This window comes from Phascolarctos cinereus, unplaced genomic scaffold (assembly GCF_003287225.1).
Source record: "Phascolarctos cinereus isolate Bilbo 61053 unplaced genomic scaffold, phaCin_HiC Scaffold_4;HRSCAF=312, whole genome shotgun sequence".
Lineage (NCBI taxonomy): Eukaryota > Metazoa > Chordata > Mammalia > Diprotodontia > Phascolarctidae > Phascolarctos > Phascolarctos cinereus.
This window is the reverse complement of record NW_027555847.1, coordinates 516826765-516850439: the sequence shown is the minus strand read 5'-3', so window position 1 is coordinate 516850439 and position 23675 is coordinate 516826765. Positions and strand designations below refer to the sequence as shown.

Genomic DNA, 23675 nt, shown 5'->3' with positions numbered 1-23675 from the left:
TGATATTCAAGCAATTCGTTTTAAACAAGCCAAGGTTTTCCATTACCTCATTATTTTAAGTCCAAAAGATGAATAAACAAATGATATCACATTGTGTAACATAAAAGATGGCCCAGCACTTGAAAGCCTAAATAAAAAACAAAACTATAGTATATTTTATGGATAATGATGGTACAATTTATGTAACATCAGAAATTTCTATGCTGGGTTTCTTGTCACTGATGAGACAAAGCTATAATATATATTCATCTTAAATGGAAAAAGATTAAATTGATCAAATTCCTCTAAAATATTTGGATAGACCTTGCAACTTTCTCTGCTACAAACTCCTAACACAGACTGTGTTTACATGCAAGAGGAAAGAATAGACTATAGCAGGGCAAACATACTCCTTGCTCTTTTTGCTATATGTTGTGATGATCAGTATGGATCTCTGCATGACAAAATATAGTTCTCAAATTCCACACCACCCCTAAAGAATATCAGTGGTGAGTCATGCTGATCCCATTTGTCATGCCACAGTCTCTTCTACTATCCTCATGTAGAAACAGGCACTGTGTTTAGTTTTCTTCTTACCTGCCCATTTCCTCCTCATGGCAATGTGGGTTAAAAAACAACCAACCAACCAACCTATAATGCTCAATTGTTGCCATACTTGTCATGTCCAATGTGTTCCATGTGCAGAAGCCAGGTCTACACAGCAAAAGGTGAAGTGGAAGGTTTCTAATGCCTAGTTATAGCCCTGAATTATCTGCATTGGCTATCTATACAGCCAATTTCTATGAGATAATTGCAAATCCTCCACTTCACTTTGGCCTTATCTATACGACCAAAATAACAAAATCGTGCCACCATCGATGAGTTATTTTGATCACTGTAATGATCGAATTGGGTTGCTGCACAGTTGATCTGATTGATTGGTACAGTCTATGAAGAAGGTTGAAAGTACCAGATTGACTTTGCTTTGGCCAATTCGGTTAAGTGGTATAGACATGGCCTTTGTGCTTTAACTTAGTCATAGTGGCACTAAGTAATATTAACCTGACAGTGAGTTCTGTTCACTTTGTTTTTCTTCCTCTATCCTAATGATCCTTTGTTGACTGTTTGTTGGAATATCTTTGTGTGTCATTCAGAAAAGAGCCCCTAATATTCCTTATATTTTTCACGAAATAAGTAAATGTTTTGTTTTGCTTAGTGGTCAGGAGTGGAGATTATTATTTGTTTGAGACGGATAGTGAAGAGGAAGAAGAAGAGGAAGAAAAAAAAGATGAAGAACCACCAAGAAAGTCAGCATTCCAGGTAAATGTGGACTGGGGTAAATAAATATACACAGTTTATAAGTTGGAAGAGCTGCTCTGATTGACTGAGCTTGATTGGAGGGCTAAGCTTTTCTGGTTGTGACCATGTTTATTACAGCCCCTAGAAGTATGTAATCTCTGTCTGGAATTGGTTGTTACAAATGAACATTTTTGTCAGCTTATTGGTATTGCTATTTGCTTTCAGTTTTCTTAGAATTACTTACGTACAAGAATCTTTTAAGGGCCCAGTCTTAATTCACTTGCTTCAAAAGATTTTCAGTGGTTGTTACATGATATTTCTGTGAATGAACTTCAATGTCACTTTATTGAAAAAAAGCACATAGGGCCAAGATAGTGGAGTGAGGAAGGAACCCTTTGAAGCCTTCCCAAATTCCCCTCCAGACCACTAGAAAACCACCTCAGAATTGATCTAGGAGCAGGGAAGCAGTTTATCAGCACAGGAGGTGCTCTCACTGGGTGGGAAAGGAGCAAGGTCTAAGAACAACAGCAACAGTAGCCAGCCCCACTCCACTGACCCCACCCCTAGCACAAGCAAGGCCTTGACCCCATTGTTGTAGTGAAGCCCCACCCCAGGGCTGGCCAAGAGTGAGACCCCCACCCCTAGGGCCTGTAGAGAAACCCTGTTTCCATAGAAACCCAGCAGCATGGCCCCACCCCTGGAGCAGGCCAGCAGCTAAACCCCACACACCCAGGGGAGGACAACAGAGAGTCCCCATCCCCTAGTACATGCAAAAAGGGAAGCCTACTCTTCAGAGAAAGAAAGCAACTAAGCCATGTAATCAGTGAAAGTCAGCAATAAGATCCATACCCCCAGAATAAAAAGCCTGAGACAGTACTAGATCAGAGTCCAACTCTCACATAAAAACACCAACTCACAAAAAAAGGGCAGGAACAAAAAAAGGAGCAAAAAGCAAGAAAAAGAAAGAGCTTGGCTGTACAAAGTTACTGTGGTGATAGGAAAGATCAAGGCATAAACTTAGAAGAGGACAATAGTGTTAAAATGGCTACATGTGAAGCCTCAAAGAAAAATATCATTTGGTCTCAGGCCCAGAATTCCTGGAAGAGCTTAAAAAGGATGTTTAAAAGCAAATTTAAAAAGTAGAAGAAACATTGGGAAAAGAAATAAGAGTAATGCAAGAGAATCATGAAAAAGGAGTCAATAGCATGGGAAAAGATATGCAAAAAATTACCAAAGAAAATAACTCCCTAAGAATGGAAATTGGCCAAATAGAAAAGAAAGTACAAAAGCTCACTGAAGAAAATAATTCCTAAAAATTTAGAATTGAACAAGTGGAAACTAAGGACTCTGTGAGACAATGAGATATGATAAAGCAAAATCAAATAAGTAAAATGTAGAAGAAAATGTGAAATTTCTCATTGGAAAAACAACTGACTTAGAAAATAGATCCAAGAGAGATAATATAAGAATTATTAGACTACCTGAAAGACATCATCAAAAAAAAAAACAGCCTGGACAACATCTTTCAAGAAATTAGCAAAGAAAATTGCTCTGATGTATTAGAACCAGAAGGCAAAATAGAAATTGAAAGAACCCACTGATCATCACTTGAAAGAGATCTCAAAATGAAAATTCCAAGGAACATCATAACCAAATTCCAGAGCTCACAGGTCTAGGAGAAAGTATTGTAAACTGCCAAAAAGAAACAGTTCAAATATCATGAAGCTACAGTCAAGATTACACTGGATTTGACAGCTTCCACATTAAAGAATGGGAGGGTTTGGAATATGATATATCAGAAGGCAAAGGAGTTAGGATTACAACCAAGAATCACCTATTCAGAAAAATTAAATATAGTCTTTTGGGGGGAAATGGATATTTAACAAAATAGAGGACTTTCAAGCATTTCTAATTAAAAGACCCAAGCTGAATAAAAAATTTGACCTCCAAATACAAGACTAAAGTGAAACATAAAAAGGTAACAAAGAAAAAAGAAAGAGAAAATATAAATTCAATAGGGTTAAACTTTATATTTCTATATGGCAACATAATATTTGTTAAATCTTAACAACAATGAGACAACACACCAAAATTCATGGGATACAATTGAAGTGGTAGTTAGAGGATATTTTATATCTCTAACTGCTTAATCAATAAAATAGAGAAAAAGCAGATTGAATAATTGGCATGCAGCTAAAAAAACTAAAAAAAAGAACAATTTAAAAATCCTCAACTAAAAAACAAATTAGAAATCCTGAAGATCAGAGGGCAGAGTAGTACAATTAAATGTAAGAAAACCATTGAACTAATAAATAAAACTCAAAGCTGATTTTATGAAAAAAGCAATAAAATAGATAAACATTGGTTAATTTGATTTAAAAAAGGAAAAAAGAAAACAAAATTATTAGTATCAAAAATGAAAGGGGTGAATTCACCACCAATGACGAGGAAATTAATCCAATTGTTGGGAGCTATTTGCCCAACTATATTCCAATAATTTTTCAATTTAAATGAAATGGATGAATATCTACAAAAATATAAATTACCCAGATTAACAGAAGAAATAAAATACTAAATTCAATCTTAGAAAGAGAAATTAAACAAGCCATCAATAAATTTCCTGAGAAAAAAATCCCCAGGACCAGATAGACTCACAAACAAATTCTACTAAACATTTAAAGAACAATAAATCCCAATAGTATGTAAACTAATTCAAAAAATAGGCAGAGGAGTTTTACCAAATCCCTTTACAACACAGATATGGTGCTGATGCCCAAACCAGGAAGAGCTAAAAGAAAGAAAGAAAATTATAGGCCAATTTCCCTAATGAATATTGATGCAAACATTTTAAATAAAATACTAGCAAAGAGATTACATCAATATATTACAAGGATAATACATTATGACCAGTTGGGATTTATACCAAGAATGTTCAATATTAGGAAAATTATCAGCATAATAGATCATATCAATAAAATACCAACAAAAATCACATGATTATCTCAATAGATGCAGAAAAAGCTTTTGACTAAATACAGCAACCATTCCTATTAAAAACACTAGAGTGGGAAGCTAGGTGGTACAGTGGATAGAGCTCCAGCTTTGGAGTCAGGAGAACCTGAGTTCAAATCCAGCCTCAGACACTTGACACTTACTAGCTGTATGACCCCGGGCAAGTCATTTAACCCCAATTGCCCTACCAAAAAGCAAAACAAAACAAAACAAAACAAAAACACACTAGAGAGCATAGAAATAAATGGAGCTTACCTTAAAATAAGTAATATTGACCTAAAACCATCAGCAAGCATCATCTGTAATGGGCATTAGCTAAAAGGTTTCCCAATACAATCAAGGGTAAAGCAAGGCTGCCAATTATCACCTCTATCACTTAATATTGTACTAGAAATGTTAACTGTAGCAATAAGAGAAGAACAACAATTAAAGAAACTAGAATAGGCAATAAGGAAACAAAACTATCATTCTTTGTAGATGATATGATATTATAATTAAAAAATCCTAGAGAATCTACTAAAAAACTAGTTGAAATTATTAACAACTTTAGCAAAGTAGCAGGATACAAAATAAACCCATATAAATCATCAGCATGTCGATATATTACCAACAAAGCCCAGAAGCAAGAGATAGAGAAATTCCATTTAAAATAACTGTAGGCAATATAAAATACTTGGAAGTCTACCTGCCAAGATAGACCCAGGAACTATACGAACCCAACTATAAAACACTTTTTGCACAAATAAAGTCAGATCTGAACAACTGGAAAAACATTAATTGCTCATGGGTAGGCCAAGTCAATATAATAAAAATGCCAATTCTACCTAAATTAATCTATTTATTCAGTGCCATACCAATCAAACCATCAAAAATTATTTTATAGACCCAGTAAAAAATAATAATAAAAGTCATCTGGAAGAATAAAAGCTCAAGGATATCAAGGGAATCAATGAAAAAAATATGAAAGAAAATGGTCTAGCCATACCAGATCTCAAACTGTATTATAAAATGGTAATTATCAAAACAATCTGATACCAGCTACAAAATAGAGTTGTAGATCAGTGGAATAGATTAGGTACAAATTGTATTATTGTAAATGGCAATATTAATCTAGTATATGACAAACTCAAACATCTAAGCTTTTTGAACAAAAACTCATTATTCAACAAAATTGCTAGGAAAACTGGAAAACAGTCTGACAGAAGCTAGGTAGAGACCAACATCTCATACCACATACCAAGATAAAGTCAAAACGGGTGCATGATTTACACATAAAGGGTGATGCAAATTAAGAGAGCATGGAACAGTTTATTTGTGAAATTTATGGGTAAGGGGAAAAAATTAGGACCAAAGAAGACATAGAAAGCATTATAAAATGTGAAAGAGATAATTTTTATTATATACAATTAAAGAGTTTTTGCATAAACAAAAACAATATAATCAAAATTATAAGGAAAGCAGAAAACTGGGGGAAATTTTTGCAGCAAGTATCTCTGAGAAAGGCTTCATTTCTCTACTACATAGAGAACTGAGTCAAATGTATAAAAATATAAATCATTCACCAATTGAAACATGGTCAAAGATTATAAACAGGCAGTTTTCAGACAAAGAAATCAAAGCTATTTATAGTCATATGAAAAATGTTCTAGATCAATATTGATCAGAGAAATGCAGATTAAAACAGCTCCAAGCTACTGCCTTACACTTATCAGAGTGACTAATATGACATAAAAGGAAAATCTTGGATGTTGGAGGGGATGTGGGAAAACTGGGGCACTAATGCCCTATTGGTGAAGCTATGAAAGCTGATCCAACCAATGTGGAGAGCAATTTGGAGCTATAATCAAAGGGCTATGATATTGTGCACACCCTTTGATCCAGCAATAAAACTGCTAGGTCTGTATCCCAGGACATCCAAAAAGAGGCAAAAGGACCTATTTGTATAAAAATATTTATAGCAGCTCTTTTTGTGTTGTCTAAGAATTAGAAATCAAAAGGATGCCCATCAATTGGGAAATGGCTTAATAAGCTGTGGTATATGATTGCAATGGAAGATCATTGTTCTATAATAAATGACAAGCAACTGATCCAACCATTTCAGAGAGCAATTTGGAACTATGCCCAAAGGACTATTAAAATGTGCATACCCTTTGACCTAGCAATATCCACTTCTAGGGCTGTAGCCCAAAGAGATCATAAAAATAGGAAAAGGACCCACGTGTACAAAAATATTTAGAGCAGTTCTTTCTGCGGTGGCAAGGAATTAGAAATTGAGGGGATGCCCACCAATTGGGGAATGGCTGAACAAGTTGTGGTATATGAATGTAACTGAATACCATTCATTTTGCTCTAAGAAGCGATGAGCAAGTGGACTTCGGAAAAACCTGTAAAGACTTGTATGGACTGATGCTGAGTGAAGTGAGCAGAACCAGGAGAATGTTGTACACAGTAACAGCCACATTGTGTGATGACTAACTTTGATAGACTAAAAAACTCTTCAAAAGTCTCATGATGGAAAATGCTATACACATCCAGAGAAAGAACTGTGGAGTCCGAATACAGATGGAAATACACTATTTACACATTTTTTTTAGTTTGTTTTTTTTTCTTTCTCATGGTTCCTCCTATTGGTTCTAATTCTTCTTTAAAACATGACTAATGTGAAAATATATTTAGCAGGAATTTATATGTAGAGCTTATATCAGATTACATGCTGTTTTGGGGAGGGAGGAGAAAATTTAAAACTCAAAAGCTTATGGAAGTGAATGATGAAAACTAAAAATAAATTAACTAATTAAAAAATGGTTAAAGAAAGAAAGAAAGAAATGATAAGCAAGATGATTTCAGAAAAACCTGGAAAGACTTACCTGAACTGATGCATAGTGAAGTGAACAGAACCAGAAGAATATTGTACACAGAAACAGCAATATTGTTTGATGAAGAATTGTGAATGATTTAGTTATTCTCAGCAATGCAATGATCCAAGACAAACCCAAAGGACTAATGATGGAGCATATTATCTGCCTCCAGAGAAAGAACTGATAATTTATTGAATGCAGATTGAGGCATGCTATATTTTTCACTTTCTTTTTTAATTTTTCTTTTATTCAAATCTTCTTATACAAAATGACTAATATGGAAATGTTTTACATAATTGCACATGTATAACCTGTATCTGATTGCTTACTATCTCAGGGACAGTGGAGAGGAGGGAAGGAGGAAGGGAAGGAAAGAATCTGGAATTCAAAACTTTAAATAAAATGTTTTTTAAAAAAGCACACAGGACAGCATCTATTCTTTGGAATTGCTTTAGACAACTTTGACAAAGTCCTTCTCTGATACTGCAAGAATCAATCATGATGACCCACAAGTCCATAACCATGTGGTTGTCAAGCAAAGGATCATGTTAAAATCATTTTGTCATCTTCAAATATGGCTCATTTATACATTTATTTTCAGTGGTGTATGAACTGACACTACCCATCTCACCAATGAATATAGTCAAGGATAACTATTATTCTGCTATGCTGCATTTCCTTTTCAGAGCTGCTGTACTGAGGAGCTCTGTCTCCTCTCTGTAAGTCAGCCAGATAATAGAGTGGATATTTAATCACTTTGATATTTATGGGATTTCATATGTATAATCATAAGAATGTAGTAGTTTTATTTCATAAATTAGCAATACATTTTGTTTTACAGTGTCTTGATTTCTCATAAAGTCCACTAGCTTCCAATTGCTCTAATCTAATTTTTAAGGAAGTATTTTCCTCAGCAATCTTTTGGACTTCCTTTTCCATCTGGCCAATTTTGCTTTTTAGGGCATTCTTCTCATTGGCTTTTTTGGACCTCTTTTGCCATTTGGGTTAGGCTATTTTTTTTAATAGTTGAAAATTTTATTAGTAAGCAAATCACAGCAGCATTCCCCTGATTTAACCTGAAGCTTTGTGTCCTTTATATAGACAGGCAAAGTGAATGTGGAGAACATCAGACCTAGCAAGAGACTGGGGCCTCAGCTCTCTAGCCCAAGCCTGTGAGCAGCAAAATGGGTTAGGCTATTTTTTTAAGGTGTTATTTTCTTCAGTATTTTTTTGGGTCTCCTTTAGCAAGCTGTTGACTTGTTTTTCATGATTCTCTTGCATCACTCTCATTTCTCTTCCCAGTTTTTCCTCTACATCTCTTACTTGCTTCTCAAAATGCCTTTTGAGCTCTTCCAAAACCTAGGACTGGTTTAGATTTTTCTTGGAGGCTTTGACTTTGTTGCCTTCTGGTTGTATATTTTGATCTTCTTTGTCACCAAAGATAATATAGTCTGACTTTTTTTGTGCTGCTTGCTCACGATCCAGGCCAATTACTTGAGTTTTAAACTCTTTGTTAAGGTAAGAGTTTGCTTCCAATGTGGAGAATGTACTGTCCCAAACTTCGGGGGTTTGTGTAGCTGTTTTCAGAGATACTTGTAGGGACCTGTAAATTTTCAGTTCTTCCAAGGTGGTATGATAAGGGGTGAGGTGTTTACTCCTTTCCTGGCTTGTGCTCTGATCTATTAGTGACTGCAAGCACTCCTTTCTGTCCTGGAACTGTGAGGAGGGTTTCCTCTTTACAGCCACTACAAGCTCCACCAGGCCAGCGCTCCTCCTCACCCCAGGACTGCCGCCCAGAACTGTGACCCAGATCCAAGCAAGCGCAAAGCAAGAGATTCCTGCCTTAGTACTGGCAAAGAGGTCCCTGCAATCCCTCTCTGATCAGCCACTGGATTCCCCCTCAGTCTGTGGGCCGGAAGTTCAGGAGGCAGCTTCCTCACCAGGGCTGCGTTCTTGGGGAATTGGAGCTGAGACCCCGCGCTCCTCTGACAGCATCAAAGAAACAGACTTTTCCCACTGACCTTCTAAGTTGTCTTTGGCATTCATGGGTTGAGAAGTCTGGAAACTGCCACAGCTGCCCACTGTTCAGTCCTCTGAGGCCTGCTCCAGGTTCACTGTGGCCTGTGCACCCACACCACACTGCGCTCCGCTACCAGCCTGTCGCAATATACCTTTCTGATCAATCTTCTAGATTGTCTTGGGCTAGAAATTTGTTTTGCTCTGTCTTTTTGTGGGTTCTGCTGCTTTAGAATTTGTTTAGAGCCATTTTTTATAGGTATTTAGGGGGGCTTGGGGGAGAGCTCAAGCAAGTCATTGCTTTCACTCTGCCATCTTGACTCTGCCCCCACTTTAACTCTCATTTAGCAATACATTTTGGCATGCCATTTGTAATAATAACATTTTTCATTTTACTAGATATGTAGCATGCCCTGCTGTGGTTCAGATAATGGAATTGGAGAAGTAAGGGCAGTGTAAATCTGGTGACTACATCTTTTTGGTGCCTAAGCTCTTGTCTACCTGTCTTCATAAGAAAGAAAAGCAAAGAGCTGAGTTCTAAGTAGTCATATATGTATGCCTCTTTATCCTTTCTGTGTCTTAAAGAAATTCTACATTGTCTCTTTTTTTGGTGTGTGCATGGATAGCTGTTGCGCTAAATACTAATGACCCATTTTTGTTTGTTTTTCTTCTAACATGATTTCTAACCACTAACTCTCATTTAGCTATGGAGAGAAAGAAATGGATTGCCTTGACTATTTTTCATGGATTATATGCATGACATTGAGCATACTCCTTTTTATTCCTAACTTATAAATTGAGCACATCTCTGCTGGCATGGTTCTTAACTTTAGCAGCTGTCACTTTTACTTAATGTTAACCTAACAATAGGGTTAAATTCATATCGAAGTTTTGTATTAAAGTACTGATTTTGTTTTTTTCTACTAATTATTTTCACTTTGTCTTTCTTTGTAGAGAGCTATTGGGAAGTTTGCATCAGCCATTTTAGCCTTACCAAAGTCTGTCATTAAACTTCCCAAAACTATTCTTCAGTACTTAATCAGAGCTGCAAAGGTATTTTAATGTTTCACTGACATGTAGTAATACCCTCCTCTTTTTAGGAATTTAGTCAAACATACCCCATTGCCCTGTATCTGCATTTTCCCTTCTCTATAGATAATGAACTAATAATATTGAAAATTACTTATTGCCCTAACTTTCACAAAATGAGTATTCTCAAGTGATATAACTATCACGTGTTTTTATTGTTTCCATGCCAAAATTGGAAGCCATCAAGAAATAGAAAGAGAAAATGCAGATATCCATATTTTTCTAGCCTTTTAACAATACTGCATAAGCCACATCTGGCTTGTAGAAGGGTCACATCTGGCTGCAATGCATCAGTTATGAGGCATAGAAAGTATGGTTATCTTTCTCAGAAGCTGGTAAAACTCTGGAGTGTGCTACTAAAGCACCAATTTTGTCTAGACCTTATTTTCTGGCTCAGTAACCTTTTGATCTCAGTATTCATGACTCAGACTTCATTTCCCTTTACTCTTCTTGAATTTATCCCCCCTTCTCTAAAGGACTACAGGCTTGGTATAGTACTTCCAAGTCCCTAGGACCCATACATCATTTCAGTGAGACCTTTTTAAAGACAGCATCAAATATGTAACTGATCAATATATCCCAAGCACAAAGGTCAGCAAGGTCACTTGTATAGTCCCTTTGTAAACACTCATTCATATTTTGTCATTTAACAGCTGCTTTGAGAGCACGGTCTGACATAAGGCTCTTCCTCTCTCTGGGCTTCAGTTTCTCCATTTCTATAATGGAAGAATTAAACAATATTATCTCTAGGATTGAGATCTGGTTTGAATGTAAAATTCTCTATTACAGTTATGATATGATGCTGATTTGGTAGTTTTAATATTCAAAGTAGTTACTTCAACAGATGTTTTTTCATTTTCCCCTCACCTTATTTTATAAATACCTCATCTTACACTAATACTTAAGATTTTATCAGTAAGTAAAAGAGGGGATAATCAAACAATCAATATGTATTAAGTGCCTACTGTGTGACATGTACTGCTCCAGGTGCTGGAGATACAAATACAATGAATAAAACAGTTCCTATTCACAAAAAGTATGCATTCTAACAAGTCTTTTCTCACATCTTACATCTTCTTACCTAATTAAAGCAGGTACTGAATCTCAATCCAAAGCCCCCATTTTACTTAAATTGAAGGCTCCAGGGTGCACACTAGCAATTAGGTGTCCTACTTTACTAATTCCTTAAGTCTGAAGTATTATGGACTAGTTTACTTAAACTGAGAGAAACTTAAACTATTATTCACATTTTCTTATTTAAACCTTGCCCTTTAAATGCCAATTCACTCGTCATTAAAAAGAACAGTTTTAGAATAGAATAGTTTCTTGCCTCCTAGCTTTTGCATTTGGAACAAAAGCAAATATTACATTCATTCTCTGTCCCTGAGATTCACATTTCTAACACTGAGGGAAATAAAAAGGAAACATTTCTCCTTACTAAAACAGTCCTCACATTTACATTCCTGAAGTAACTAGGTTCCCCTTGTATACCTGAACCCACAATTCAAAATGTTTGCTTATGCTGTATTTCATAATAACAATAGCTATCATTTATATAATATTTTAAGATTTGCAAAGCATTTTGTGTATTTTACTTAATTTGATCCTTACAACAAAATTGTTTCATTAATTAGGCACCTCAAAAATAAGAAAAAATATTTATAGATCTAAAAGAACATCCACAAACCAAACTTTTTTTTTCTTCTATAATCCAGCTTCCCTGAGACCCAGGTGTATCCATGGGTGCATGAGGGCATGCTTGCTTGGCTTGTGATATTGGATATCTTTGGGAATTGGCTTTTCCTTCTGCATGGGTTTGTGGCACCCTTAGATACTGCTCAAGATGTGTTATATCTTAGTATCATCCATGTTATGATAAGTATTTTCAACTCTTAAATGAAAATTATAAAAGTCAACCGAAAGCACTGACTTGTGTTTAGACTGTCTTGCAATAACTTATTAACCTTGTCAGTTCACACCTACTTGGTGATGTTGGGAAAAAAGTGATTATATATGTTTGTGTATGTGTATGTGTGTACACACACACATGCATGATTGTATATAACACTACTGTTTTACTCTAACAAAGACATTTGTAAAGCTGTTGGTAAAATTCAACTATTGTCTACTGATGGGACTTATTACAGGTATATAAAACCAATGTTTCCAAAGTATATGAAAGCACCAGAGATACTTCATTTATCTTTGATACCTTGTCTTTTGTGGTGGAGAAAGAAAGAACAGAAAAGTGATTACTGGTCATACTTGTAGTTTTTTGTCTCATTGTAAAACAGAAGAGGCAGAAATAAGATTATGACAAATGGACCCCCTGGTGGTCAAGGAGCATGGGAGAAGTGGTAGCATGTACCCTAATTTCACTGCATGCATTTATGTGGGTTCTTGTGAAATTTGTTCCTCCTTCAGCTATTTTCATATTTGGTTTTATGCTAATGAAAATGGCACAGGCAAACTCAGCAGGCCTGGGTGGAGAAGGGGATATGTTGGTGTGTTTGGGATTGGAAACATGTGCTCATACCTGCAGATGTGAGTGTGTCCCTGTTGATATTCCTAGGTATGGAACACTTCACTGTTTACTCTAACAGTATTCAAAATCTGAAAAATGAATGATGTTGTTCCCTCTAGTTTGTTTATCAGGCCTGGATTACTGATCCCAAAACAGCCCTCCGACAGAGAAGAAAGGAGAAGAAAAGGTCTGCAAGAGAAGAACAAAAACGGAGGCGGAAAGGATCTGGGGAGGGTATGTTTGATTCTGTATGACCCTTGGAAATTAATACTTCTGTTTCTGCCTTCATAAAACATGAAGACAATCTGAAGAAGACACAAGATTGATGGAAATGAAATGGAATATAACCTCCACATAGACAGAAAGCCTATAGATTAAGATTACATAAATGTTGAGAGGAAGAGAGGAAAGAAGGAAGGACGGAAGGAAGGAAGGACAGAAGGAGGAAGGAAGGAAGGAAGGAAGGAAGGAAGGAAGGAAGGAAGGAAGGAAGGAAGGAAGGAAGGAAGGAAGGAAGGAAGGAAGGAAGGAAGGAAAAAATGGGAAAAGAGGGGAAGGGGAGGGGAAGGGAGGTGAGAGGAGAGGAAAAGAGAGGAAAGGAGAAAGGAAAGGAGAAAGGAAAGGAAAGGAGGAAAAATTCATGACGTATATATTATATGCCAGACATCACCCTAAACAGCTTTTAAATATTATCTCATTTGACCTTCAAAACAACCCTGTGAGGTAGTTGTTATTATAAATCTCATTTTACAGTTGAGGAACCTGAGGTAGGCAATGGTTAAATTCCTTGCCCAGGGTTACACAGCTTGCAAGTGTTTGAGGGCAGATTTGAACTCAAGTCTTCCTGACTGCATACTCAGAGCTCTTGCCACCATGCCACCGAGCAAAAACTTAAAGGAACCAATTAGTAGCTGGGCTGAAGTCAAAATCAGTTCTTCTTATCATCTCCTCTGTTGTTCTGCCTGGTATCGTTCCCAAGCCATGGTACAAATGGATCCTTGGTCATACTTTCCAATGTCATAATCAGACTTATTAAAGACTCAGCTTTTCATACCTCCATATTAAGTGCTATGCAAAAGTCATGACCAGACAAGACATGGTTTCTATTCTCTAGAAACTGATGCTTGTAAGTATAAAGATAGCACAGATAAAACAGACACTTCATGGAGCTGTAATTCCTAATATATGAGGGAGGGGTAGGTATTTACAAAAAAGAAGTTGCACTTTGATGACAAATATCATGATTAAAATTCAGGAAATAAGTTATGTCAAAGACTATCCGTGTTTTCAAATATGACATAAGCAGCCTTTCTTCAACAACCCATTATTTCACTCATAAGTATTTCTTGAATACCTTATACAAAACACTATGCTAGGATTGTGTGGAATACAAAAAGAATAAGGGGCAATTAAAGTGTGAATGGTTGTTTTTCTGGTGAAGGGGTAAGGAGAATTTGAATCTAAAAGGTCTTTCAGATTTCTTGGAATTGTTGATTCAGAGAATGCTCTGGATTTAATGTTGAAATCAACTTCAATGCAGTAGAATAGGATTTTGTTCAATTTGAAGTTTTAACTGCTCTTTACCTAATATCAATTTGGCAGGTCCTGTTGAATGGGAAGACCGAGAAGATGAACCATTAAAAAAGAAATCTGATGGTCCAGGTAAATCAACAATGATAAAAATAACATTAAATACAGGCTGTGGGGAATGTTATTTTCCATCATCATTATTGGTCTGGTTACATGATGACGTTGGCTTTTATATTGACTTTTGCTTCTGGAAGAATCACTGACTTATAGTCTTCCCTAGGATAGTCATCATTGCTGTAAATTATTATTGATTCCTAGAAGTAGACCTTAAATTGACCTTTATATTACTGGACCAAAAATATGGCTGATTGTGGCTCAGTTTTCTGAGGTGTATCAGAAAATAACCAAAGAAAGAAGATTCTGATGAAGCCACATTATGATACAAATCCTAAGTACATAGGCAGCTTGTAAAAAGGAACAGAGAAAAAAAGGAAGAATAGGTCACTATATGAGTGTAAAACTAGTACTATTATCCACTCAAGGGGAAAAAAATTACTTTTCATATTAAATAACTACCCATATCTGCTAAATTGTTATTCTCTTCTATATTTTCACTGTTGTAAAACCCTATGTGTAGTTATGGTCAATCCACAAAATTTTAATTTCTTTTCTCCTTTTTTGGCTGTTTTTGTTTTTGTTTTGTTAAGCAGTGGGGGCTAGTGACTTGCCAAGGTCACACAGTAAGTGCCAAGTGTCTGAGGCCAAATTTGAACTCAGATCCTCCTGACTCCAGGGTTGATTTTCTATTCACTGCGCCACCTAACTGCCTCTGTTTCTTTTTTTTTTTTAGACAAGATATGTACAAACTTTTAAGAATGACTGACATTTTCTGGCTCCAAATGAGACTGTCTGCCCTTAAAAAAAATTGTTTTTGGCACCACTCTGCATTGGCACTATGTACTATAATTGGATTGTGCTTTTTTATACAATGGCAATAATAAACTTCCAAATTACATTCATTTGTGATTGCTTTTAGAAATCATAATAACATTGAATCCATTACTTTATGTTACTTTATTAAACAAAATTGGATGTACCGCCAGTCACAATATGTCTCATAAAATGTAGCTTTAACACGTTAACAGATCTGTAATCTCATCATTGTGAGGACTCCTTCCACCAGAATAGATCCCAACCTCTCCTAATCTAATGTGATTCTTGTCTATATCTACTCTGGTCCACTCCTAGCTCAGGTTAGCCTAATGAATCAAGCTCAGGGTTCCAATGCAATGACATACTAGTGAATCCTTGCGCCCCCCCCACTAAAAAAAAAAAGGAAGAAAAGAAAAAGAAAAAAGAAACACAAAGGACTTTACTAAAAACAAAAAAAATAAAAAGGATAAAATGCCTAAGGTTAAAAAGAGTAATCCTGATAGAAAAGCATTCTATTCTGCTTTAGCAACTGACCATGCTAGGGGCAGCTAGGAAACGCAGTGGATAGAGGACTGGCCCTGGATTCAGGAGGACTCAAATCCTGCCTCAGACACATAACACTTATAGCTGTGTGACTCTGGGCAAGTCACTTAACCCCATTGCCTAGCCAGAAGAAAAAAAAAAAAGCAACTGACCATGCTAAATCAGAAGGATGTTCTGAAGGGCAGTTAGACTTCCAAACCTCCTACATCAGTTCCCCATGGGCTAGTCCTTTTATGCATGGTGCCAAAAAAGCAAATTAGTGATGATCCCACAAATTATGTCCTCACCCTCTTAAAGGGAAATAAGCCCCAGCCTTTATTTATAGAACTCATAGGGCTCTAGGAGTATTCCTAAAGAATGTTGTTGTTCAGTCATATCTTCATGACCCCATTTGGAGTTTTCTTGGCAAAGATACTGGAGTGATTTGCCATTTCCTTCTCCAGCTCATTTCACAGTTGAGGAAACTGAGGCAAACAGGGTTAAGTGACTTTCACAGGATCACATAGCTAGTTAGTGTCAGTGACTGGATTTGAACTCAGGTCCTCTTGACTACAGGACCAGCCTACTATCTACTGTACTATCTAGCTGCCCATTCACTCATAAAGAGCTAGAAGAAACCTAAGAGATCACTTAGTCCAATCCCTTCATTTTATAAACACAAGGAAACTCAGACCCAGAGTAGAGAAGTTACTTTCCCTTATATTTATATAACTAGTAAGTAGCAAAGTCAAGTGCTCTAAGTAACTCCTTCATGTTTTCTGCATTCTAGAAAAATTGAACTACTGTCTATCCCCCATTGTTGTCATGATATTTCCCATCTCTTGGTCCTTGTCCATACGTACTGCAGGCCTGATATGGTCTTTTTTCCCCTCCCTCTAATTTTTCAATATAAAATTTCCTTCTTTCAAGAGCCAGCTCAAGTATTAATCTCTCCTCTGCATTTCCCATGTTCTCCTTTGTATCAAGGTTATTTCTGTATATGCTCCACTCCACTCCAATCCACTAATTAATTTGAAAGCTCTTTGACAGCAGGTTCTGCATATCCCCAATACTTAATACAGGGTAATTAATAGAAACATTATAGATATTTATTAAATATCTTAAAACTACTGTATTTCATCCTCCTAGATAACATCATCAAAAGAATATTCAATATTTTAAAGTTTACCTGGGTCCTGTTTTTGGCATCAGTGGATAGTTTTACAACTTGGCTTAATTCAATTTCAAGGGAGCACATTGATATATCTACAGTGCTAAGAATTGAGCGATGCATGCTGACCAGAGAAATTAAAAAGGTAACACTATTGATACCATTCTCTTCTCCTCTTTTCACTCACAAAATTTGAAGACTTAGTTGAGTTTCTAAAGAGAGATATACTACCCTTTTGTCAAGAAAATTCAATACCATCCTACTTCCTTTTAGCATACAAGAAGCCATCTCACACTCAGAAATAGAATGAAAAATAGTCATAAGAGTTGTGGCTGGAACATATAGCTGCCCCAACTACAAGTTGGGATTTGATAAATTTTCCCTTGATTTCATGAATTGTGCCTGGAATGTATCATAGCAAATATGATATATTCATGTAGAGAAGCAAGTAATTAAAGCTGAGGACAGAAAAGGGTGGGTGTATGTAAGATGTATAGAAGGTACAGAACTGAATTCTGAGAAGCAACACGACCAAGAACTAGAGAAATCTTTCATTCTCGATTGGTTTCTGCTTTTCTTTAGGGCAATGTTCCAACTCGGGAGAGCATCCATATGTACTATCAGAACCACATTATGAATCTTTCTAGAGAGTCTGGACTGGACACAATTGATGAAAACCCTGGTGCTGCTTCAGGCTTAAAAACAGCCCGACGGATGGATAGCTTAGATTCTCATGACAGTATTTCCAGGTATTTCATTTTTTTAAAAGCAATAATTTTTCTCAATTTGTAAAGGCCATAAATCTCCACCAGAACATTTTGTGAGAAACTAATTGCATGAAGGGAGAATTAATTACAAATTTGTGAATGACTTTTCACTCTCCTATCCTTATGCAAATAATGAAAGTTGTTCTGTCATTTTCAGCAAGTATCTTAGTCAAATAATCAGAAATGTCTGTAAGAATTTCATGTAAATTATATTTCTCCTTTAAACTATTCTATTGATTTTTTTTCTATATCACTGTCTCTTCCCAGTGATTCACCCCCAAATAGGAGTCTTTCTTGTAGAAAATACAAGAAAACAAGTCAACACAATTGGCCTTGTCTGAAAACATATGCCAACATCCACATCTCTAGTCTTCTATCTCTACACAGAAGCAGGAGGCATATGTTATCAGCATTAATCCTCTGAAGTCACACTTAAATACCGCATTGTTCAGAGTCCTTTGTAGCTTTCAATGTTGTTTTCCTTTACATTACTGACATCTGTATTCATTTCCTAGAAGTAAATTAGAAGCATCAAGCTAAGAATTCCTGATTATGGCAAGGCCTGCCACTTGAACAATGACTGAACTTCCATTGCATCCATTTGAAATTAATACAGCATTTTTTTGTGATCCTCCTGCAGTTCCTTTCTTCTTAGAAGCATTACAATGATTCCTAATAACATATTAAAATTAACTTAACATTTGGATCCTATTTATGTCTGTTTCAAAGCAAGTCTGAAGAATTATCCAGATAATTGAGCCCCACCCCCAAAAAATTGTTTTTGAGAAAAAAGCTATTTCTTCTTAATTATCTGATGTGGCTGTTTTTGTTTTCCATAGCCATCATTTAATTTATTATCTGTATACAAACTTTCCATTTTCATATGCAAAACTTTTCTCAGCTAAGAATGTAGAAAAGATTTTTAGAAGATTTTTTCATTGTATTTATATATATTCAGGCACACGTGCACAAATCTGCAGATGTCTTCTTCCTGGAAAAGTTAAGCACTTTCTGAGGATCTTATGAAAAGAAACAGCTCAAATAATTTATAATTGAAAATAGAGGCATGTATGTTTACATCTGTATGCATATACATATGTACGCTAGTATGTGTATACAGATATACATGTGTATTTATGCACAATAATTTCACTCTGCATATATTTGTATGTGTATGCATATATGTATGTGTATGTGTAGATATGTGTGCGCACACACACACACACACACACACACAAGCAGAGCTAGAGAGTCTATGTCTAAAATCCTTTCCTGAAAATAAGTTAGGAGATGAGAGAAACAGGAGATTAGAATAACAAAAATAATAGATTATTTGACTATAAAATAATATGACCTGATTTGTAATGCACGTTCTAGAAAATGAGTGTCCCTTTCAAAGTAACAACTTTGGGAAGCTTCACATTTGTTTCAGCGATACTGCTACTTATTAAATTATTTTTAGAACTCCTCTTTTCTGTCTTCACAGCTAGTTGATGGTCTCATTACTTTGTAGTCAGTCCCCATTATTCAGTCCAAAAATAGTTTAATCACCTGTATTACATTTGGCTGTTTCTCGAAATCAAATCCACTTAGGAAAAAATGGTAATTATTGTAAGTATTCGAAACAAGGTTCTACAATGCTCTGAAAGGAACTCCAAAAAAGATCTAAAAATGTTTTGAGCAGAAGCATAATTATTATAATAAGCATAACTTCTCTAGATGAATACTTTTAAGTATATTGCTGTCACTGGAACATGTAAACTCTGGTGTGGCACTTTTGTCACAAAACCAGTAACATAACTTTGGAGTCTGAGAACCTACCTGAAGCAATAAATACACTATTGTCCTTGAAAGAGTTGCCTATTATCCCAAGTATCTCATATATTTCCAAGATTTATTTGGGCAACAGAGAGACCTGAGCCCATTTCCTCAAAACCAAACCCCAAAGCAATCGTTTTCATGTGAAATTGTGTTTTGAGCAAGACAAAACAAGAAATGCTAAGTGCCAGACAACTATTTGTAGTCATTGCTAGGAAAATCAAATGAGAAGCTATATGTAAAGCACTTAGCAAACTTTAAAGTGCTATATAATTGCAAATTATGTTATCATTATATTATTATATTATCATTTCTGCATTGTCAGTTGAAATTTGTATGGCCATGTCTATTCTGCTACTTAATAATTATGTATTGTTGGGGTTTTTGTCTGGTGCTGATATATGCTTTAAAACCCCTTTACAGTCAACACAATAGAATGGTGATTTGGCAGGGTTTGGTTTGTTCTGTTGTTTCCCATGTGTCTCCAAATTTGGGAATAAGGTGTAACTGCTTTGAGAAAAAAATTCACTATTCTTCTCATTTTCCTTCAGCTCATTAAGAAATCTAGGAGATAAATCCTTCACAGTGACTGTATCAGAGCAGTTGTATATTTATTAAAGTTATGAGTTGGGATGTTTTGAAATACAAGATTAAACTATTCTCCTGATAGAAAGTAATAACAAAAGAGTATAAATTACTAAATGAAAAAGTCTCTTCTCATCTCCCTTTACTTCAACACATAAATACACTTTCCATAAAATATATTTTTGAAATCATTTTTATAATTAAAATCTGAAAAAAGACTGGCTATAATGGTGAAAATGGAGCAATATTCATTGGGTACATATATGTGTAGATAGATTCATAGATAGATTGATAGATTGATAGAAATAAAGATACAAATCTAGTAAACATGTTAGTATTTTTGTGTCTAAGCATATCATATCATTAACTTTTTTTGATGATCTTTTTGCTGCTTTTTTTGACAGGCTTAGAGCAAGAAAAAAATCTTTTAAAAAATTTCATAATTACTCTAGCTGGGCTCTACAGTTTTTGCTCATTAAGACCATCTCCCTAAATCATGTTTGGTTAAACAATTTTTCTAATTCTATCCAATCTCCTTTGTATTTCAGATGTTCTTTGTTGATGATTGCCTTTAAATTACAGGGGATTATCCTCGAGAAAGAGAGGATTTGGGGAGAAATGGTATTGCTGGTGGGTTAACAACCCAAAATTTTGTCACTAAATGTATCTTGGGATAAGGGATAATTGGAAGATGTAAGAAGCATCGATTCTACTGTGTACACCCAGCCCTCACCACACATTTCAGGAGGAAGCTGGCATGGAAAGATGTGCTGACATTCCAGGCATGCCAGGGAAATGATTATGACTGAAGATAGCATTGTCATTCTTCCAACATTTCAAATTCAAAAAGCCATTCTCATCTATTCTCTTTTTGACTAAGAACAAATTCATTTTCAAATTGATCCCTTTCCCCCATATATCAAGATTTTTTTTCTCCACATCTCTACTTGTAATGAATTTGTTAGCTAGTGCTTACTGATTTTCTTTTAGTTTATCATGTGTTTTAATGGAGATATATTTGTATAAATGCTAATTACATATTTCTAAATAGTGTTTTCTTTCTCTGCAGACCTGCCCTATGGCCTTGTTTCTCTATCAAGGCAACATTCCATAAAATTGCATATTGGGCAAGAGAATGAGTAGACAGAATAGCACAAAATAAAGCAGGCTAAAATGATGGTGGTAATAATGATGATAGATTATGCTTTTATAACACTCTATAAAAATCTTTCCTCACAGCAATCCTGTAAGTAGTATACACATTCTCATTTTTACAAATAAGGAAATTAGGGCTCAGAAAATTAAAATGACTTGCCCAAGGTAATAAAATTCGGAAGCAACATCAAACAAATCCATGTCTGCTAATTCCAAATGCAACACTCTTTCCAATTTGCTGCCAATGGAATAAAGATCAAAAGAAATTCTATCTAAAACACAGGTTCTTAATGTGGTAAATGTTAACTTTTTTTTTTAATTTTAGTAACTGTATTTCGGTATAATTGGTTTCCTTTGGTATCTAATGTACCTTATTTTTTATACTTAAAACATTCTAAGGAGTCCTTAGGCTTCATGAGACTGCTCTCAGAGAAGCAACATGGTATAGTAGAAAGAGTATCAGACAAGGCCTATGTTCCATTCTTACCTCTGGCACTTACCAGCTATGTGGCTGTGGACAAACAATTTTGACTTCTTTGAATATTTCTCATCTATCAAATGTGCATAATAATATCTATATTGCTTACCTTTCATGAATGTTGCAAGGATAAAATGAAATAATGTACAATAAAGATGCTCAAAAACTTTAAAATTCTACATAAATTTCAAAATTATTGTTATTATTATTATTTCCTATGCAAATGTTGGAGACTGGCTAATAATAAGCTTTTTTTCTTATTTCACATATAAGAATTCAAGAATTTGGGAAAATATTTGAAATAAAGTCAACACTTAAGTTATTAGTTTTTTTTATTCCGTTCTAGTAGCTAAACACATTTTAGAAGTGTCAAATGTTGCAGATTAGGGGATAATATTTAAAATCAGTGGTTGCTCTTTTAGTAGAGAATTTCAAAATGAAAACAAAGAAAAGAGCCCTATAAAATATACAATAAATGTGCTGGAGTTCAGTAAGTTTGAAAAAAAGAATTTAATAAGTTCTCTTATTACCTACTTGATGTATTTTACTGATCTTTTCATGAGTTTTGACACTAATTATAATTCAGTGTAAGCAATGACCTCATATGGAGGACATGCCAGGAGAGATTGAACATGCCGACATATTGGCAAGTGAAATCGTCAACACAGGAACTCATAGTAGAGTCATGTTTCTATTAGTTTGCTTCCAAGAGTACCTCAGTCTGAAACACAGTGATTTGCCATGATTTGCCTACCTTAGGACCATTGAGAAATCTTTGGAGAAAACTATCTTGGAAAATCATTAACATTGATGTACATCCAGCTTGACTGTGATGTATTTACAGAGACTTTTATTCTGGCTTTCCCAATGGTGACACTCCATCTTTGATTTCTCGTTTGTAGTCTCTAATACTTCTCCCCACCCCAACCCCCACTTGACTAGCATCTATGAGTTTTATTATTGGGATATAGGATAGAGCATACTTGAGGGAAGTAAAAAGTTTAGTAATTTGTATATAAACGATTTCACTCTAATCTAAGTATGGGAGCTCACATTTGTATAATACTTTATCTTTTATAAACCACACAATAACCCCATAAGGTAATAAATGCCAATATTATGCCCATATTAGAAATAAGAAGAGTGAGAGTCAATAAAGTTAAGTCATTTCCCCATATTCACACACATGTTAAGTAGCAAAGCTCAATTCTGAACCCACATCTCCTACCTTTTAAGTACAGCCCTATATACTCAGCTGCATGACTCAGTGGATAGATTGCTGGGCCTGAAGTCAGGAAGACTCATCTTTCAGAGTTCAAATGCAGCCTCTGACACTTACTAGCTGTATGATCCTGGCTAAATCACTTCCTCCTCTTTGCCTCAGTTTCCTTTTCTGTAAAATGGCCTGGAGAAGGAAATGGCAAACCGCTCCAGTATCTTTGCCAAGAAAACCCCTAATGTAGTCACAGAGTCAGACATGACTGAACAATGACAACATACACAACATTCTATCATCTTAGAAATTTTAGAGTACACAATTAATTTCACTGAAAAATTAAGCCAAAATCAAAAGAACTCAAGGTGTTTTGCAATAATTTTTACAGTCACTTTTGCAGTATTTTACTTTATTACATCAATAGCAGTCATGGGTAAAATGACATTCTTTTCTTCAACTTGAAATACTAGAGACTCTTAGTGACACTTGTCACCTTCTGTGACATTAATTCTCCACCTATTCACAGCTGAGCAAGAGCTCTTTCAGTATTCTTGAGGTAAAACTAAACTGAATTATCACAAAGAATACAACTTTCTGACTGGATCTAGCAATTTATATATAGTGAAGCTTAGAGTATAGCTATTCCGTAATGCTCCCTTTCTAATGTTTGGCCCAACACTTCCTAAAGCCACCAATGACCCTAAGCTATGTGGTGAAAGGTGT

The 23675-nt window shown here is 35.4% G+C and overlaps 1 protein-coding gene across 4 annotated transcripts in view; it reads left to right on the top strand.

Annotated features, from left to right (window-relative positions):
* PIEZO2 (piezo type mechanosensitive ion channel component 2) overlaps positions 1–23675 on the top strand; it is a 505350-nt gene that overhangs the window by 434371 nt on the left and 47304 nt on the right. For all 4 annotated transcript variants that reach the window (XM_078153522.1, XM_020985555.2, XM_078153521.1 and 1 more), the window contains 5 exons: positions 1196–1299; positions 12897–13011; positions 14380–14439; positions 16912–17078; positions 17516–17682. In XM_078153522.1, the coding sequence (XP_078009648.1) occupies positions 1196–1299; positions 12897–13011; positions 14380–14439; positions 16912–17078; positions 17516–17682 (613 nt within the window). The remainder of the gene's footprint in view (positions 1–1195; positions 1300–12896; positions 13012–14379; positions 14440–16911; positions 17079–17515; positions 17683–23675) is intronic.